Here is a 15315-nt window from a genome sequence, read left to right as displayed (position 1 = left end):
CCACTGCAGTCCAGCCTGAGCAACAGAGCTAGACTCCATCTCAGAAAAAATTGATCCATTCTTCTGTTGCTGGATACCTACGTCATTTCCTGACCTTAGCTATTGTAAATAATGCTGCAATAAACATGGGAGTGCAGGTATCTCTTCAAGACATGAATTTCATTTCCTTTGGGTATATACCCAGAAGTGTGATAACTGGTTCACATGGAAGTTCCATTTTTAATTTTTTGAGGACCCTCCACACTGATTTCCAAAAAAAATAACATTTTCCATTACTTTTGTCTAATATTATCTTAACCATTTGTTTCCTTAGTTCCAGTCACATCAGCCATTTTCACATACCTGCTGGGACATATTTTGCTTTTCTCTATAATGAAATTCCCTCATTTATGATCAAGGTAGTTAACTTGTTTTCACCAGTTCCTCAAATACTTAAAGGATAAGCCTAAGAAAAAGAGGTTCCAGATTTTTTATGGAAAAAAAATCACACTTGTACAAAAATTACAATGGTACTTCTCAATGAAATTCCTTCATTGAATTTCCAGTCGTCTTTGAGCATTAGTAAAACATGAATGCCGACTACAGTGGTGGCTGAGCGCCTCCAAGGAGCGGGACAATTGCACTTTTGTCTATTTATTGTAGATAGCCATACCAATAAGTTAAAGCTCTAGGTTATGAAGTCTCAGGTTACAGCTAGCACAACAAGAATGCAGGTTTTCAGATTTTCTGCTGAAAATTCTACTAATAGAGTATCTACAGACAATGGATCACATTAAAAAATAACCGAATGGGAAAACATCCACATTTGAACATTTAAAATAACTGTTAAAATGGCAGTAAAAAACTCAGTATGGCGCCGGGCGCGGTGGCTCAAGCCTGTAATCCCAGCACTTTGGGAGGCCGAGGCGGGTGGATCACGAGGTCGAGAGATCGAGACCATCCTGGTCAACATGGTGAAACCCCGTCTCTACTAAAAGTGCAAAAAATTAGCTGGGCATGGTGGCACGTACCTGTAATCCCAGCTACTCAGGAGGCTGAGGCAGGAGAATTGCCTGAACCCAGGGGGCGGAGGTTGCGGTGAGCCGAGATCGTGCCATTGCACTCCAGCCTGGGTAACAAAAGCGAAACTCCGTCTCAAAAAAAAAAAAAAAAAAAAAAAACAAACAAAAAAAAAACTCAAGTATGTATCATGAGCCAAAGAAACCCATTTACTAGGTACGTTCCAGTTATCACCAAATAAGACAATGCTATTATTTGATGAAAGTTTCAAACATAATTTCCTACCAAGGAACAGAAGACAAAGCCTCAAGAAAGAGCCCTGATTGGCCAGGCGCGGTGGCTCACGCCTGTAATCCCAGCAGTTTGGGAGACCGAAGTGGCAGATCACCTGAGGTCGAGAGTTCAAGACCAGCCTGACCAACATGGAGAAACCCCCGTCTCTATTAAAAGTACAAAATTAGCCAGACGTGGTGGCTCATGCCTATAATCCCAGCTACTCGGGAGGCTGAGGCAGGAGAACGGCTTCAACCCAGGAGGCAGAGGTTGTGATGAGCCAGGATCACTCCATTGCACCCCAGCCTGAACAACAAGAGCGAAACTCCATCTCACAAAAAAAAAAAAAAAAAAGAAAGAAAGAAAAAAAAAAAGTCCTGATTGGAGGGGGTCAGAGCTCTGTCCCTCACCAGTTCAGTGTGTTTAAACAAATAACCCTTTCGGCTCAGAGCTTCAGGTGGAAAGTAATATGGGACTATTTCGCTCTTCCTTCTGCCCTGTGTGAAAATTCATCTCAGTGATTTCCATGCAGTCAGCCCGGCTTCCTGCCCAGCCGGCGGTGAGCTCACCCCGGGCCTGCGCTCTCTCCCGGTGCAGCCCAGCTGCCCACTGAGGTTTTCCACCGCACTTGATGATGAACACATGCTCGGTGTTCAGAAGACCCGGGGGATCTCGTCCAACGAAGGCTTCATCATGCTGGCCAGGCTGGTCTCGAACTTCTGGCTTCAAGGGATCCGCCCGCCTTGGCCTCTCAAAGGGCTACGATTCCAGGCAGGAGCCACCATTCCCGGCCAGGATTTCCTTCCGAGGACTTTATCCGACAGAAAGGAGACGAGGTTTCGGGGCCGGGAACACGCTCGCGCCCAGCGTAGCTGCGCAGCCTGGCGTTTTCGCCTCACTTTCCAAGTGAAGCCATATTTCTGGTGCTTTCCAGAAACAGAGGTAGATGCTTCTGCTGGACCGGGAAGGCAGGAGCTGAAGTATCACCAAAGGACGTTTCAGGCTACGAGAAATTCTAATTCTAACGCCACGTGTCCGGCTGACGAGCAGCACTTCTGCCCAGGCGCACGCCAGTTAAACTCGGAAACGTTACCACATCCTCAGAGAACGAGTTACCATTTGTTCGGTTTGTGTAGAAAGAGAAACTGGCCACGTAAAAACCAGCGTTCGCGTGCACTTTACAAGGAAGAGGGGCACCAGGCAGAGGAGCTCCTGGGGTTTCCGTCTCGTCTGGTCTCCAGGCCAGGTGGCCATCTCCGCGCAGGCGGGGACCACGCCCTTTAGGACTCCGGCTCCTCCCTGCCGACAGGGGGCGCCCGCAGCCGTGACTTTCCCGCCAACTCCACCAGTGCTCCAGCCCGGCCTCGTGCGACCGACTCTAGGGCTCGGGGCTCTTCCTGTTCCGGGGCGTGTGGAACCCGGATGCAGGCGCGCTATATAAGCGTTGCTCAGCTCCCCCGCCTTCCTCTTTGAGGAAGCCGGGGTCGTAGCCGCTGTGGATCCGTAGTCCGCGAGCTCCTGCTCCTGACTCACCGCTGTTCGCTCTTGCCGAGGAACAAGTCGGTCAGGAAGCCGCGCAGCAGCCATGGTGAGGCGGCGGGCGGCGGCGGGACTGCGGCTCCGAGCTCTTGCTCCTGTGGGGCACGTGCCGGGGCGTGTGGGCGCGGAAGGACGCTCCTGAAATGGTGGGGGGAACCCGGGACGCTCCGGAGGCGGCAGACCACGCCGCGCTGACTGTTCCTTCTCATGTGTTTTTTTAACAATAGGCTTTTAAGGATACCGGAAAAACACCCGTGGAGCCGGAGGTGGCGATTCACCGGATTCGAATCACTCTAACCAGCCGCAACGTGAAGTCGCTGGAGAAGGGTCAGTGCGGTCCTCGCGCGGGGCGGGGCGCGAACCGGGCACGAAGCCGCGGGCTTCGCCCGTGAATGTGAACGTGCAGGGTGGGCTCGAGCGGCGAGTCGCTCGCTTTCACTGTCGTGCCGCCGGCGGTGAGGACAGACCTACTGTGCTGAGTTACCGTGATGCTTCTATACGCTATTCTGAGCCGGCCACAGCGGGGGTCGTAGGCCGGTCTCATGGTTCTCGTTGAACTGAGAGGTCTTTGTTTTCCTGTAGTGTGTGCTGACTTGATCAGAGGAGCAAAGGAGAAGAATCTGAAAGTGAAAGGACCGGTTCGAATGCCGACGAAGGTACCTCCGAGGGGCGGGAAGTGGGAGTTGCTTCCGCAGGTGGCTTCCATTCGGGTTCTTCCCTTGGAGGGGTTTGGCTGCCAAAGCGGTTAACGCTGATACTACAAACCCACGTAGAAATTTCGGTAGATTTCGGTTCTTAGTAAGTAGTGTTTAGATGTGGTTATTCCATTATTGCTGCTGTGTTCTTGGTGTGGTTTGGTGCTTACCAGGCACAAACTCCGAGGGTGGTGTCCTAGCGCGATGAAAACAGACCTGGCATTTTCAACCCATGGCATCTGAAAATTTGTTTTTTTGATTTGTTTTGAGACGGAGTTTTCCTCTTGTTACCCAGGCTGGAGTGCAATGGCGCGATCTCGGCTCACCGCAACCTCAGCCTCCTGAGTAGCTGGGATTACAGGCACGCGCCACCATGCCCAGCTAATTTTTTATATTTTTAGTAGAGACGGGGTTTCACCATGTTGACCAGGATGGTCTCGATCTCTCGACCTCGTGATCCACCCGCCTCGGCCTCCCAGAGTGCTGGGATTACAGGCTTGAGCCACCGCGCCAGGCGGCATCTGAAAATTTATTAAAACATAAACATTTGGTTTCTTTTGTGTTTTGTTACAGACTTTGAGAATCACTACAAGAAAAACACCTTGTGGTGAAGGTTCTAAAACATGGGATCGTTTCCAGATGAGAATCCACAAGCGACTCATTGACCTCCACAGTCCTTCTGAGATTGTTAAGCAGATTACTTCCATCAGTATTGAGCCAGGAGTTGAGGTGGAAGTCACCATTGCAGATGCTTAAGTCAGTTATTTTAATAAATTGATTACCAGTTGTTAACTTTTGTTGGCTTTTATTCAGAATACTGGCCGATTTGGGGGATACAAAAGTGTGCTATGAGGCTTTCACTTTTCAGGTGGAATATATGGCTTATCTTACAGCGGTCTGTCCTGTTTGTAGTTTGAGTCATTTGAAAACTTGACTAAATATGTGAGACCTGACCAGTTTTATTGGACACTGGCAGTTTATAACTTTGACATACCCTAGAAATTCTGATTGGCCCAGGGCGTTTGTAATACACAGCCGTGATTGAAAACCTAGTACACTAGAGGGCAAGTGCTGAAAACTAGTAACTGATATTTTGAAATTTACTTAATGTCTTTAAGGAGGAATATAAGGCTGAGTAACTTTTAACTCCATGAAAAAAAGAAAATAATTGGCAGAGGCAGGAGTAAAACTTAAGTTTTAGGGTTTTGGGAACTAAAACATATTCTTAAAATACTTTTCATGGTTTTATTTTAAGTGTAAATATACTTTTATATATATATACTTTAACTTTTTTTTTTTTTTTTTTTTTTTCCCCTGGATATCTATGTAGCCCAGGCTGGAGTGCAGTGGCACAATCTCAGCTCACTGCAACCTTCCTCTCCCAGACTCAAGCAATTCTAGTCTCCCGAGTAGTTGGCAACAGTGTTTCACCCTGTTGGTCAGGCTTGGTCTTGAACTTCTAACTTGAGGTGATCTGCCTGCTTTGGCCTCCCAAAGTGCTGGGATTACAGGCATGAGCCACTGTGCCTGGCACATTTTCACTTTATATTTTACTAAAATACTTTTATTTTCAGTTTTAGAGACAGGATCTCACTGGTCCAGGCTGTGGTAACTGGATCAGTGGTATGATCACTGCAGCCTTGACCTCCTGGGCTCATAAAGATTCTCCTACCTTAAACTGCCCAGTGAACTGGGACTTAACAGGCACGTGGCTCAGCTAATTGTTTTTTGTAGAGGTGGGGGTTGTGCCATGCCCAGGCTGATCTTGAACTCCTAGACTCAAGCCATCAACCTATAGTAGCCTCCCAAAATGCTGGTGTTACAGGAGTGAGCCACTGCACCTAGATTGGAGTTTATAATCAGAGATATCCTTACACGTTTAGATACTTTTTAACAGGGTCAAAGTTGGGTGATCCATGTCTGGATTTGGGCCTAGGCTTTCACTCTGAACTCTATCTTTTCAAGTTGACCTTAAATTGAGATTTCTGTATACAACCAACTGCATACTAGACACCTGCAACTCAGCTGAAAAGCTAACATGTCTAAAATGAAATCTTCACTCCCAGAACGTCTCCTGTGTTCTGTATCTCAATCCGTTATCCACTGAAGTTGCACGGTTTGAATATTGGAATCACCCGTTACCCCTCCCCTACTGCTGTTACAATTCCTTTTGAGTCTACTTAGATCTCAAGACAAATCCATCAGGATTTGAATGGAACTGAGTCTGGAATGAACTATGCCACATTGCTAAACTTAAACAATTTGTCTTTGGGAGTTTAGGTAGCAGTTATTTATGTATTTATTTTTTTGAGATGGAGTCTCACTGTCACCCAGACTGGAGTGCAGTGGCTGCAATCTTGGCTCACTACAACCTCCACTTCTCAGGTTCAAGCAGTTCTGCCTCAGCCTCCCAAGTAGTGGGGACTACAGGCACGTGCCACCATGCCCAGCTGGTTTTTTATTTCCGGAGAGACAGTTTCACCATGTTAACCAGGATGGTCTTGTGATCTCACCTTGGCCTCCCAAAGTGCTGGGATTACAGTCATGAGCCATGGCACCCAGTAATAAGACCATTTTAAAGTTGAGTACCTATTTAATATGTGGCCCCCAGATAGAAATACCTATGAGCTTTCTGGGCTTGGTGGCTCATGTCTGTAATCCCAGCACCTTGGGAGGCTGAAGTGGGTGGATCACCTGAGGTTGGGGAGTTTGAGACCAGCCTGACCAACATGGAGAAACCCTGTCTCTACTAAAGATAACAAAAAAAAAAAAATAGTTCAGTGTGATGGTGCATACCTGTAATCCCAGCTACTTGGGAGGCTGAGGCAGGAGGATCACTTGAACCTGGGAAGCAGAGGTTGCGGTTAGCCGAAATCGCACCATTGCACTCTAGCCTGGGCAACAAGTATGAAACTCCATCTCAAAAGAAAAAAAAAAAAAATACCTATGAACTTTTAATAATGCAGCATAGCTGTCTTTGGAGCACATGTGTCTTGAGAACTGATTGACGAAATAATTCGGAAAACAATGCCACTAAAGTCCAAAGAACATACATTGTGAAAAGTATGCTTCAGTAAATCAGAAAACAGTGAAAAGACAACTTCATGGCTTTCAAGAAATTGTGAATTTGAGCAGCTGTGTTTTTTCACAAAGGTCTAAGTGTTGGCTTAAAGCTATACGTAATTGAGAATCTGTATTACAGCTAAAATAGCACTTAAAAAATTTAAACTGCTAATCTTCAATTCCTCAAACATTTAAAAATACCTACATGGAAATAAAATTGCAGGGCATTTGAATATAGGGAATTAAGGATAGAATGGTGGTAATGATGCCAATAATTCTATGAAAGTGATAGGCCATCTTGTATGAGTGGAGAGTTTAAATTGGAAATAGGACTTCTCTCCAGTGCTTACTCTATTTGGTTTTACAGAGTACTGCTTCTGGTGTAGAAATGTGAGCTAGCAATATGCAAGGGAACAGAAACCACCATGGCTGTTCATTGCTAAGTCAGATTTTTCTTTTTTTTTTAATTGAGATGGTCTTTGTTGCCCAAGTTGGAGTTCAGTGGTGCGATCATGGCTCACTGCAGCCTCAAACTCCCTGGCTAACCGATCCCCCTGCCTCAACCTCTCAAGTAGCTGGGACTACAGGCTTGTACCATGACGCCTGGCCTGGCTAATTTTTTTGTGTGGAGATAGGGTCTCACCATGTTGCCAGGCTGATCTCGAACTCCCATAATCAGGCGATCCACCCTCCTTGGCCTCCCAAAGTGCTAGGGTTATAGGCGAGAGCCACTATGCCTGGACTGGATTAGACTTATTCACATGACATTCATAGAGTGCCTGTGTGTATGCTCCGTGGATGTAAAAAACAGGCAAGAGTGTAGAAGTAGACTCTCTAGCCATGCAGTCAGACAGATGGCTCCAAAATTAGCTACTTGGTTATGGGGACTTGATCAAGTTACTTGACTTAGAGCCTCAGTTATGTGCCAAATGAGGATGCTGATAGTATCTATCTCAAATACGTCTATGAGTGTTCCCTGTCTCTGGGAGATATTTTCCAAACAAACCAAGACTACTTTGCTAAGGGCATAGATTTCTCTCACTGGCACAGGATGTGCTCTAGCTGGCCTATGATACTGGATTGAATTACAGTGTTTTCTTGGTATCTGGTGAGGGATCAGTTCAGTACCTTTCTTGGATACCAAAATTGAGGAAACTCAAGTTCCTGATATAAACCGGCATAGTATTTGTATCCATCTATGGACATCCTCCTGTATATGTCGTCATCTCTAGAATACTTGTAATACTTAATACAATGCAAATGGTATGTAAGTGCTTGTTAGGCTGTAATTAGGGAATTATGACAAGAAAAAGAATGTCTATACATGTGCAGTAGAGACAGTTTTTTTCCTGAATATTTTTGATCTACAGTTGATCGACTCTACAGATACAGAACCTATGGGTACGGAGGGCCAGCAGTACACTTTGAGAAGTGTATTTCAATCCCCGGGTACATGTCCTTTTTAACTGCATCCTCCTCCACCAAAAAAATGACTGAGCAGGTGTAAGTGGAGAAACTGGCAAAGCTGAAGTGTTTTCCTTTTTTTGTTTTCATTGTGCTTCAGTAGATGTAAATGGAATTTTATCTTAAGCTGTGGCCAAGCATGGTGGCTCACGCCTGTAATCTCAGCAATTTGGGAGGCCAAAGGGAACAGGTCACCTGAGGTCAGGAGTTTGAGACCAGCCTGGCCAACATGGTGAAACCCTGTCTCTACTAAAAATAGAAAAATTAGCCAGTCATGGAGATGGGCGCCTGTCATCCCAGCTACTTGGGAGGCTGAGGCAAGAGAATTGTTTGAACCTGGGAGGCAGAGGTTGCAGTGAGCTGAGATTGTGCGACTGCACTGCAGCCTGCGTGATAAGAGCTTAAAAAAAAAAAAAAAAAAAAAGCAAAATTAATCCTTATTTCCTTTATCCTAGGAGTAACAGCATATTTCACTTTCATAGGAAATTAAATTCTTAAAAACAGAGAACCAAATCCTATACATTTTGCTCTGTAAACTATTTATTTACTTATTTTTGCCTTGCATATTGTGCATATCTTTCTTCATTAACTTAAAAAGAACTCACCCCATGGATCATCTGAGGTCAGGAGTTCAAAACCAGCCTAACCAACATGGTGAAACCCTGTCTCTACTAAAAATACAAAATTAGCAGGGCATGGCAGTGCGTGTAGCCTCTGGAGTAGCTGAGACTACAAGCGCGCGCTGCCATGCCTGGCTAATTTTGTATTTTTAGTAGAGACAGGGTTTCACCATGTAAATTTTTAATTTTAAGAAACACTATCAAATTGATGCTTTGAAACAACTGTGCACATTTATATTTCTCCCAGTAGTCAGGGCAATAACGTATCTGACGTACAAAAATAATCGCTCATTATTTTAGCCCTGCCCGCCATTTGTCTCTTTTCTTTCTGGGACTGCCATTGATTACATGACCCTCTGAAGCTCTTGTGTGTCTGTTTTCTTTCTTTCATACCGTCTCTTAATTTTTTTTTTTTTTTTAAGACAGAGTCTTGCTCTGTCACCCAGGCTGGAATACAGTGGCACAATCTCAGCTCACTTCAACGTCCGTCTCCTGGGTTCAAGCGATTCTCCTGCCTCAGCCTCCTGAGTAGCTGAGATTACAGGTGTGCACCAGCACTCCCAGCTAATTTTTGTATTTTGTGTAGAGACAGGGTTATGCCATGTTGGCCAGGCTGGTCTCGAACTCCTGAGCTCAGGCGATTTGCGTGCCTTAGCAAATCTTTTAAATTGTACATTCTGTGATATTTCCTTGACTTGGTTATCCAGCACTTCTATTGATTATTTTTCATTTTGATAATCTTGGGTTTTTAAAATCTTATTTATGATGGGAAATTTCAAACATACACAAAAGTAGAGAGAGAGAGTATAATAAACCCAGTCAGTTTTAAGAATTGTCAACTGCTAACAGTTTTATTTCATATGACTCTACCAACTTCCCCAACCAATCTTAAGATTATTTGGAAGCAAATTTCAGACATCATATTCTACTAATACATTTTCTAGTATCTAAATCTAAAAGGTAGACCAGGCGTCCCCAAACTTTTTACACAGAGGGCCAGTTCACTGTCCCTCAGACTGTTGGAGGGCCGCCACATACTGTGCTCCTCTCACTGACCACCAATGAAAGAGGTGCCCCTTCCTGAAGTGCGGCGGGGGGCCGGATAAATGGCCTCAGGGGGCCGCAGTTTGGGAACGCATGAGGTAGACTCTTTTTTAACAGTTCTGTCGCATTAATTATATTCAGACTGTTGTGGAACAAATCTCCAGAAATCTTTTATCTTGCAAAACTGAACCTCTTACCCATTAAACACCAACTCCCAGTTTTTCACTCTGAACCCCGGCAACCACGTTAAGCTAAAGACACTAAATGAACTAAATGAACCCCAGTCATTTAGCTTAATGAATACACTAAATGAATCCCATAAAGACAATAAATGAACCCCATTCATTTAGCTTAATTTAGCTTAATGTCTTCAAGTTTGACTTATGTTGTACCATGTGGCAGGATTTTCTTCTTCTTCTTTTTTTTTTTTTTTTTTTTTTTTTTTTTTTTGAGACGGAGTTTCGCTCTTGTTACCCAGGCTGGAGTGCAATGGCGCGATCTTGTTACCCAGGCTGGAGTGCAATGGCGTGATCTCGGCTCACCGCAACCTCCGCCTCCTGGGCTCAGGCAATTCTCCTGCCTCAGCCTCCTAAGTAGCTGGGATTACAGGCACGCGCCACCATGCCCAGCTAGTTTTTTGTATTTTTAGTAGAGACGGGGTTTCACCATGTTGACCAGGATGGTCTCGATCTCTCGACCTCGTGATCCACCCGCCTCGGCCTCCCAAAGTGCTGGGATTACAGGCTTGAGCCACCGCGCCCGGCCTAGGATTTTCTTCTTTTTTAAGGCTGAATAATATCTGAATGTATGTATATATACCGCTTTTAAAAAATTCACTCATCTGTTGGACATTTAAATTTCGCCCACCTCTTGGCTATTGTGAATAATACTACAATGAACATAAGTATGCAAATATGTCTTTGAAATTTTGCTTTGAATTCTTTTGAATATATACCAAGTGAGATTGCTGCATCATATAATATTTCTATTTTAATTTTTTAAAGGAATCATATATTTCTATTTAAATTTTTTTTTTTTTTTTTTAAGACAGAGTCTCACTCTGTCACCAGGCACTAGGCTGGAGTGCAGTGGCACAATCTCGGCTCACTGCAACCTCCGCCTCCTGGGTTCAGGCAATTCTCCTGCCTCAGCCTTCCAAGTAGCTGGGACTACAGGCACGCGCCACCACGCCCAGCTAATTTTTTGTATTTTTAGTAGAGACGGGGTTTCACCATGTTGGCCAGGATGGTCTCGATCTCTTGACCTTGTGATCCGCCCACCTCGGCCTCCCAAAGTGCTGGGATTACAGGCTTGAGCCACCGCGCCCGGCCTCTATTTAAAATTTTTTAAGGAATCTCTACTGTCGCTCCATTTTGCTTTCCCATCAGGAAATCCAGTTTCTCCAAATCCTCACCAACACTTCAATTTTTTTTTTTTTTTTATAGTAACCATCCTAATGGATGTGAAGTGATACCTCATTGTGGTTTTGATTTGTACTTCTCTAATGATTAATGCAATTGAGCATCTTTTTATATGCTTGTTGACCTCTTTTTTTTTTTTTTTTTTGAGTCAGAATCTTGCTCTGTCGCCCAGGCTGGAGTGCAGTGGCAAGATCTTGGCTCACTGCAACCTCCGCCTCCCAGGTTCAAACAATTCTCCTGCCTCAGCCTCCTAAGTAGCTGGGATTACAGGGGCATGACACCACACCCAGCTAATTTTTGTATTTTTAGTAGAGATGGGGTTTCACCATGTTGGCCAGGCTGGTCTCAAACTCCTGACCTCGTGATCTGCCTGCCTCGGCCTCTCAAAGGGCTGGGATTACAGATGTGAGCCACTACGACTGGCCATTTGCCCATTTTTTAAAAGGTGGGTTATTTCTGTTGTTGTGAGTTGTCTGAGCTCTATGTATTCTGGATATTAACCCCTTATCAGATAGATGATTTGCAAGTATTTTCTTTCATTTCGTAGGTTGCCTTTTCACTCTCTTGGCTATATACTTTCATGCACAGAAGTTTTAAAGTCTGATGTACTCACATTTTGTCTATCTTTTATTTCATTGCCTGTGTTTTTGGCATCATATCTAAGAAATCATTGCCAAATCCCTTGTCATGAAGCCTTTCCTCTGTTTTCTTCTAGAAGTTTGGTAGTTTTAGGTCTTACAGTTTGGTCTTTAATCCATTTTGTATATTGTGTATATTATGTAAGGTAAGCATAATTTTTGTGTATCATGTAAGGATTCCACCTTATGGCTTTTGCATGTAGATACCCAGTTTTCCCAACACCATTTGTTGAAGAGACTGTTTCTTCATTCAGTGGTCTTGGCACCCCTGCTAATGACAATTTGACAACATACACAATAATTTATTCCTGGGCTCTCTATCTTATTCCGTTGGCCTGTTTGTCGTTATGCTCATGCTACCTACCACAGTTTTTTTTTTTTTTTTTTTTTTTTTTTGAGACGGAGTTTCGCTCTTGTTACCCAGGCTGGAGTGCAATGGCGCGATCTCGGCTCACCGCAACCTCCGCCTCCTGGGTTCAGGCAATTCTCCTGCCTCAGCCTCCTGAGTAGCTGGGATTACAGGCACACGCCACCATGCCCAGCTGATTTTTTGTATTTTTAGTAGAGACGGGGTTTCACCATGTCAACCAGGATGGTCTCGAACTCTCGACCTCGTGATCCACCCGCCTCGGCCTCCCAAAGTGCTGGGATTACAGGCTTGAGCCACCGTACCCGGCCACAGTTTTAATTATTATGGCTTTATAATATGTTTTGAAATCAGAAATGTGAGTCCTTCAATCCTATTGTTTTTCAAAACTGTTTTGCCTATTTGTTATCCCTTGAGAGTCCACATGAATTTACAGATACATTTTTCTATTTCTGCAAAATGCCATTGATATTTTGATAGACATTGATTGTGTTGAATCTGTGTAGATCTCTTTGGGTAGTATTAACCTCTTAACAATATTCAGTATTCTAATCCATAAACATAGAGTGTCTTTACATTTGTTTGAATCTTATTTTTTTAGCAGTATTTTGTGGTTTTTAGTGTATAAGTCTTTCACCTCCTTGGTTATTTCTACACATTTTATTCTTTTTAGTGCTATTGAAAATTGGATTGTTGCCAGGTGTGGTGGCTCATGCCTGTAATCCCAACACTTTGGGAGGCCCAGGTGTTTGAATCATCTGAGGTCAGTAGTTCAAGACCAGCCTGACCAATATGGTGAAACCCTGTCTCTACTAAAAATACAAAATTAGCCAGACATGGTGGTGCATGCCCATAATCTCAGCTACTTGGGAGGCTGAGGCAGGAGAATCACTTGAACCCAGGATGTGGAGGTTGTGGTGAGCTGAGATTGTGCCATTGCACTTCAGCCTAGGTAATAAGAGTGAAACTGTCTAAAAAAATAAAAGAAAGAAAATTGGATTGTTTTCTTAGTTTACTTGTCAGATTATTTACTGCTAGTATATAGAAATGCACCTGATACTTGCATTAATTTTGTGTACTGCAGTTTTGCTGAATTTGTTCATTAGTTTTTAGTTTTTGTGGTGTTTTTAGTGTTTTCTATATGCAATATCATGTCATCTGTGAACAAAGACAACTTACTTCTTTCTTTTCAGTTTGGATGTATTTTATTTCTTTTTCTTGTGTAATCGCTGTACCCAGGACTTCCACTGCTATGTGCAATAGAAGTTGCAAGAGTGAGTTATCCTTGCCTTGTTCCTGATCTTAGAGGAAACAGCTTTCAGTTGTTTACTGTTGAGTGTAATATTAGCTGTAAGCTTTTCATATATAGCTTGTAGTATGTTGACGTAGTTTCCTTCTATCTTAATTTATTGAATTTTAAAAAAATCTTAATTCTTCTTAAAATGTTTTGTAGAATTCACCTGTGAAGCCCTCTGTTCCTGGGGTTTTCTTTGTTTCGAGGTTTTTTGGTTGCTGATTGAATATCCTTACTAGTCATAGGTCTATTTGTTTTTTTTTTTTTTTTATTTCTTCATGAATTACTTCTGATATAATGTATGTTTTTAGGAATTTACCTATTTCTTCTAGATTACCCAGTTTGCTGGTAGATAATTGTTCATTATATTCTTGTATAATCCTTTAAATTTCTGTAGCATCATTTACGTCTCATGTGGCATTTCTTTTTTTTTGGAGTGAAGTCTAGTTCTGTTACCCAGGCTGGAGTGTAGTGATGTGATCTTGGCTCACTGCAACCTCCGCCTCCTGGGTTCAAGCAGTTCTCCTGCCTCAGCCTCCCAGGTAGCTGGGATTACAGGCACCCACCACCACGTCCAGCTAATTTTTGCGTTTTTAGTAGAGATGGGGTTTCACTGTATTGGCCAGGCTGGTCTGGAACTCCTGACCTTGTGATTCACCTGCCTTGGCCTCCCAAATGACTAAGATTACAGGCGTGAGCCACCGCACTCAGCCCCCTATGACATTTCTAGTTTTAGTTGTCTTCTCTTATTTTTCTTGGTTAATCTACCTAAGAGTTGCCAATTTTTTGATCATTTCAAAAATCCAACTCTTAGTTTCATTTTTATTTTTAATTTCATTTATATCTCTGTTCTAATCTTATTTTCTTCTTTTTGCTAACTTTGGGTTTTCTTTTTCTTTTTCTTGAGGTTTCAAAGGGTTTCTTGAAGTACAAAATTAGGGGTTTCTTGAGATATAAAATTAGCTTGTTTGTTTTAGTCATTTCCTCTTCTTTTTTTCTTAGTGATATAGTATGGCTCTGTCACCTGGCTGGAGTGCAGTGGAAGGATTACAGTTCACTGCAACGTCGAACTCCTGGGCTCAAGCAATCCTCCTACCTCAGCCTTCTGAGCAATTGGAACTACAGGGCCAGTATGCCTGGCTAGTTTTTATTCATTATTATATTTTATAGAAGTGGGATCTCTCTGTGTTGTCCAGGCTGGTCTTGAACTCCTGGCCTTAAGCAATCCTCCTACCTCAGCCTCCTAAAGAGCTGGGATTATAGGCACGAGGCACCATCCCTGGCCTATTTCTTCTTTTTTAATGTAAACATTTACAGCTATAATCTTCCTTCTTGGTAATGCTTTCACTGCATCCCACAACTTTTGATGTATTTTCATTTTCATTTGTCTCAAGATATTTTCTAATTTCTCTTTTCTTTTCTTTTTTTTTTTTTTTTTTGAGACAGAATCTCACTCTGTTGCCCAGGCTGGAGTGCAGTGGCATGATCTTAGCTCACTGCAACCTCTGCCTCCTGGGTTGAAGTGATTTTCCTGCCTCAACCTCCTGAGTAGCTGGGATTACAGGCACCTGAGACCATGCCCGGCTAATTTTTTGTATTTTTAGTAGAGATGAGGTTTCACCATGTTGGCCAGGCTGGCCTCAAACTCCTGACCTCAAGTGATCTGCCCGCCTCAGCCTCTCAAAGTGCTGGAATTACAGGCATGAGCCACTGCGCCTGGCTTAGAAATGGGCTTTCACCATCCTGGCCAGGCTGATCTCGAACTCCTGATCTTAGGTCATCTATGCACCTTGGCCTTCCAAAGTACTGAGATTACAGGCATGAGCCACTATGCCCAGACTCTTGTGGTTTCTTTTTTGACTCATTGGTTGTTTAATAATTTGCTGTTTAATTTCCAC

The 15315-nt window shown here is 43.5% G+C and overlaps 1 protein-coding gene and 1 non-coding gene across 2 annotated transcripts; both read left to right on the top strand.

Annotated features, from left to right (window-relative positions):
• Window positions 1-2717: 2717 nt before the first annotated feature.
• Window positions 2718-4298, top strand: RPS20 (ribosomal protein S20). The gene is made up of 4 exons (XM_039464604.2): window positions 2718-2860; window positions 3039-3138; window positions 3394-3467; window positions 4080-4298. Exons 1-4 carry the CDS (start codon window positions 2858-2860, stop codon window positions 4260-4262), a joined length of 360 nt encoding a protein of 119 aa, XP_039320538.1. The 5' UTR covers window positions 2718-2857; the 3' UTR covers window positions 4263-4298.
• On the top strand, window positions 3262-3328 carry LOC120362461 (small nucleolar RNA U54). The gene has a single exon (XR_005578364.1). It is a non-coding gene; the product is annotated as a small nucleolar RNA U54 (small nucleolar RNA).
• Window positions 4299-15315: the final 11017 nt, after the last annotated feature.

Source organism: Saimiri boliviensis, chromosome 15, assembly GCF_048565385.1.
Source record: "Saimiri boliviensis isolate mSaiBol1 chromosome 15, mSaiBol1.pri, whole genome shotgun sequence".
Taxonomy (NCBI): domain Eukaryota; kingdom Metazoa; phylum Chordata; class Mammalia; order Primates; family Cebidae; genus Saimiri; species Saimiri boliviensis.
The sequence above is the reverse complement of the archived record's forward strand: the minus strand, read 5'-3'. Positions and strand labels throughout refer to the sequence as shown.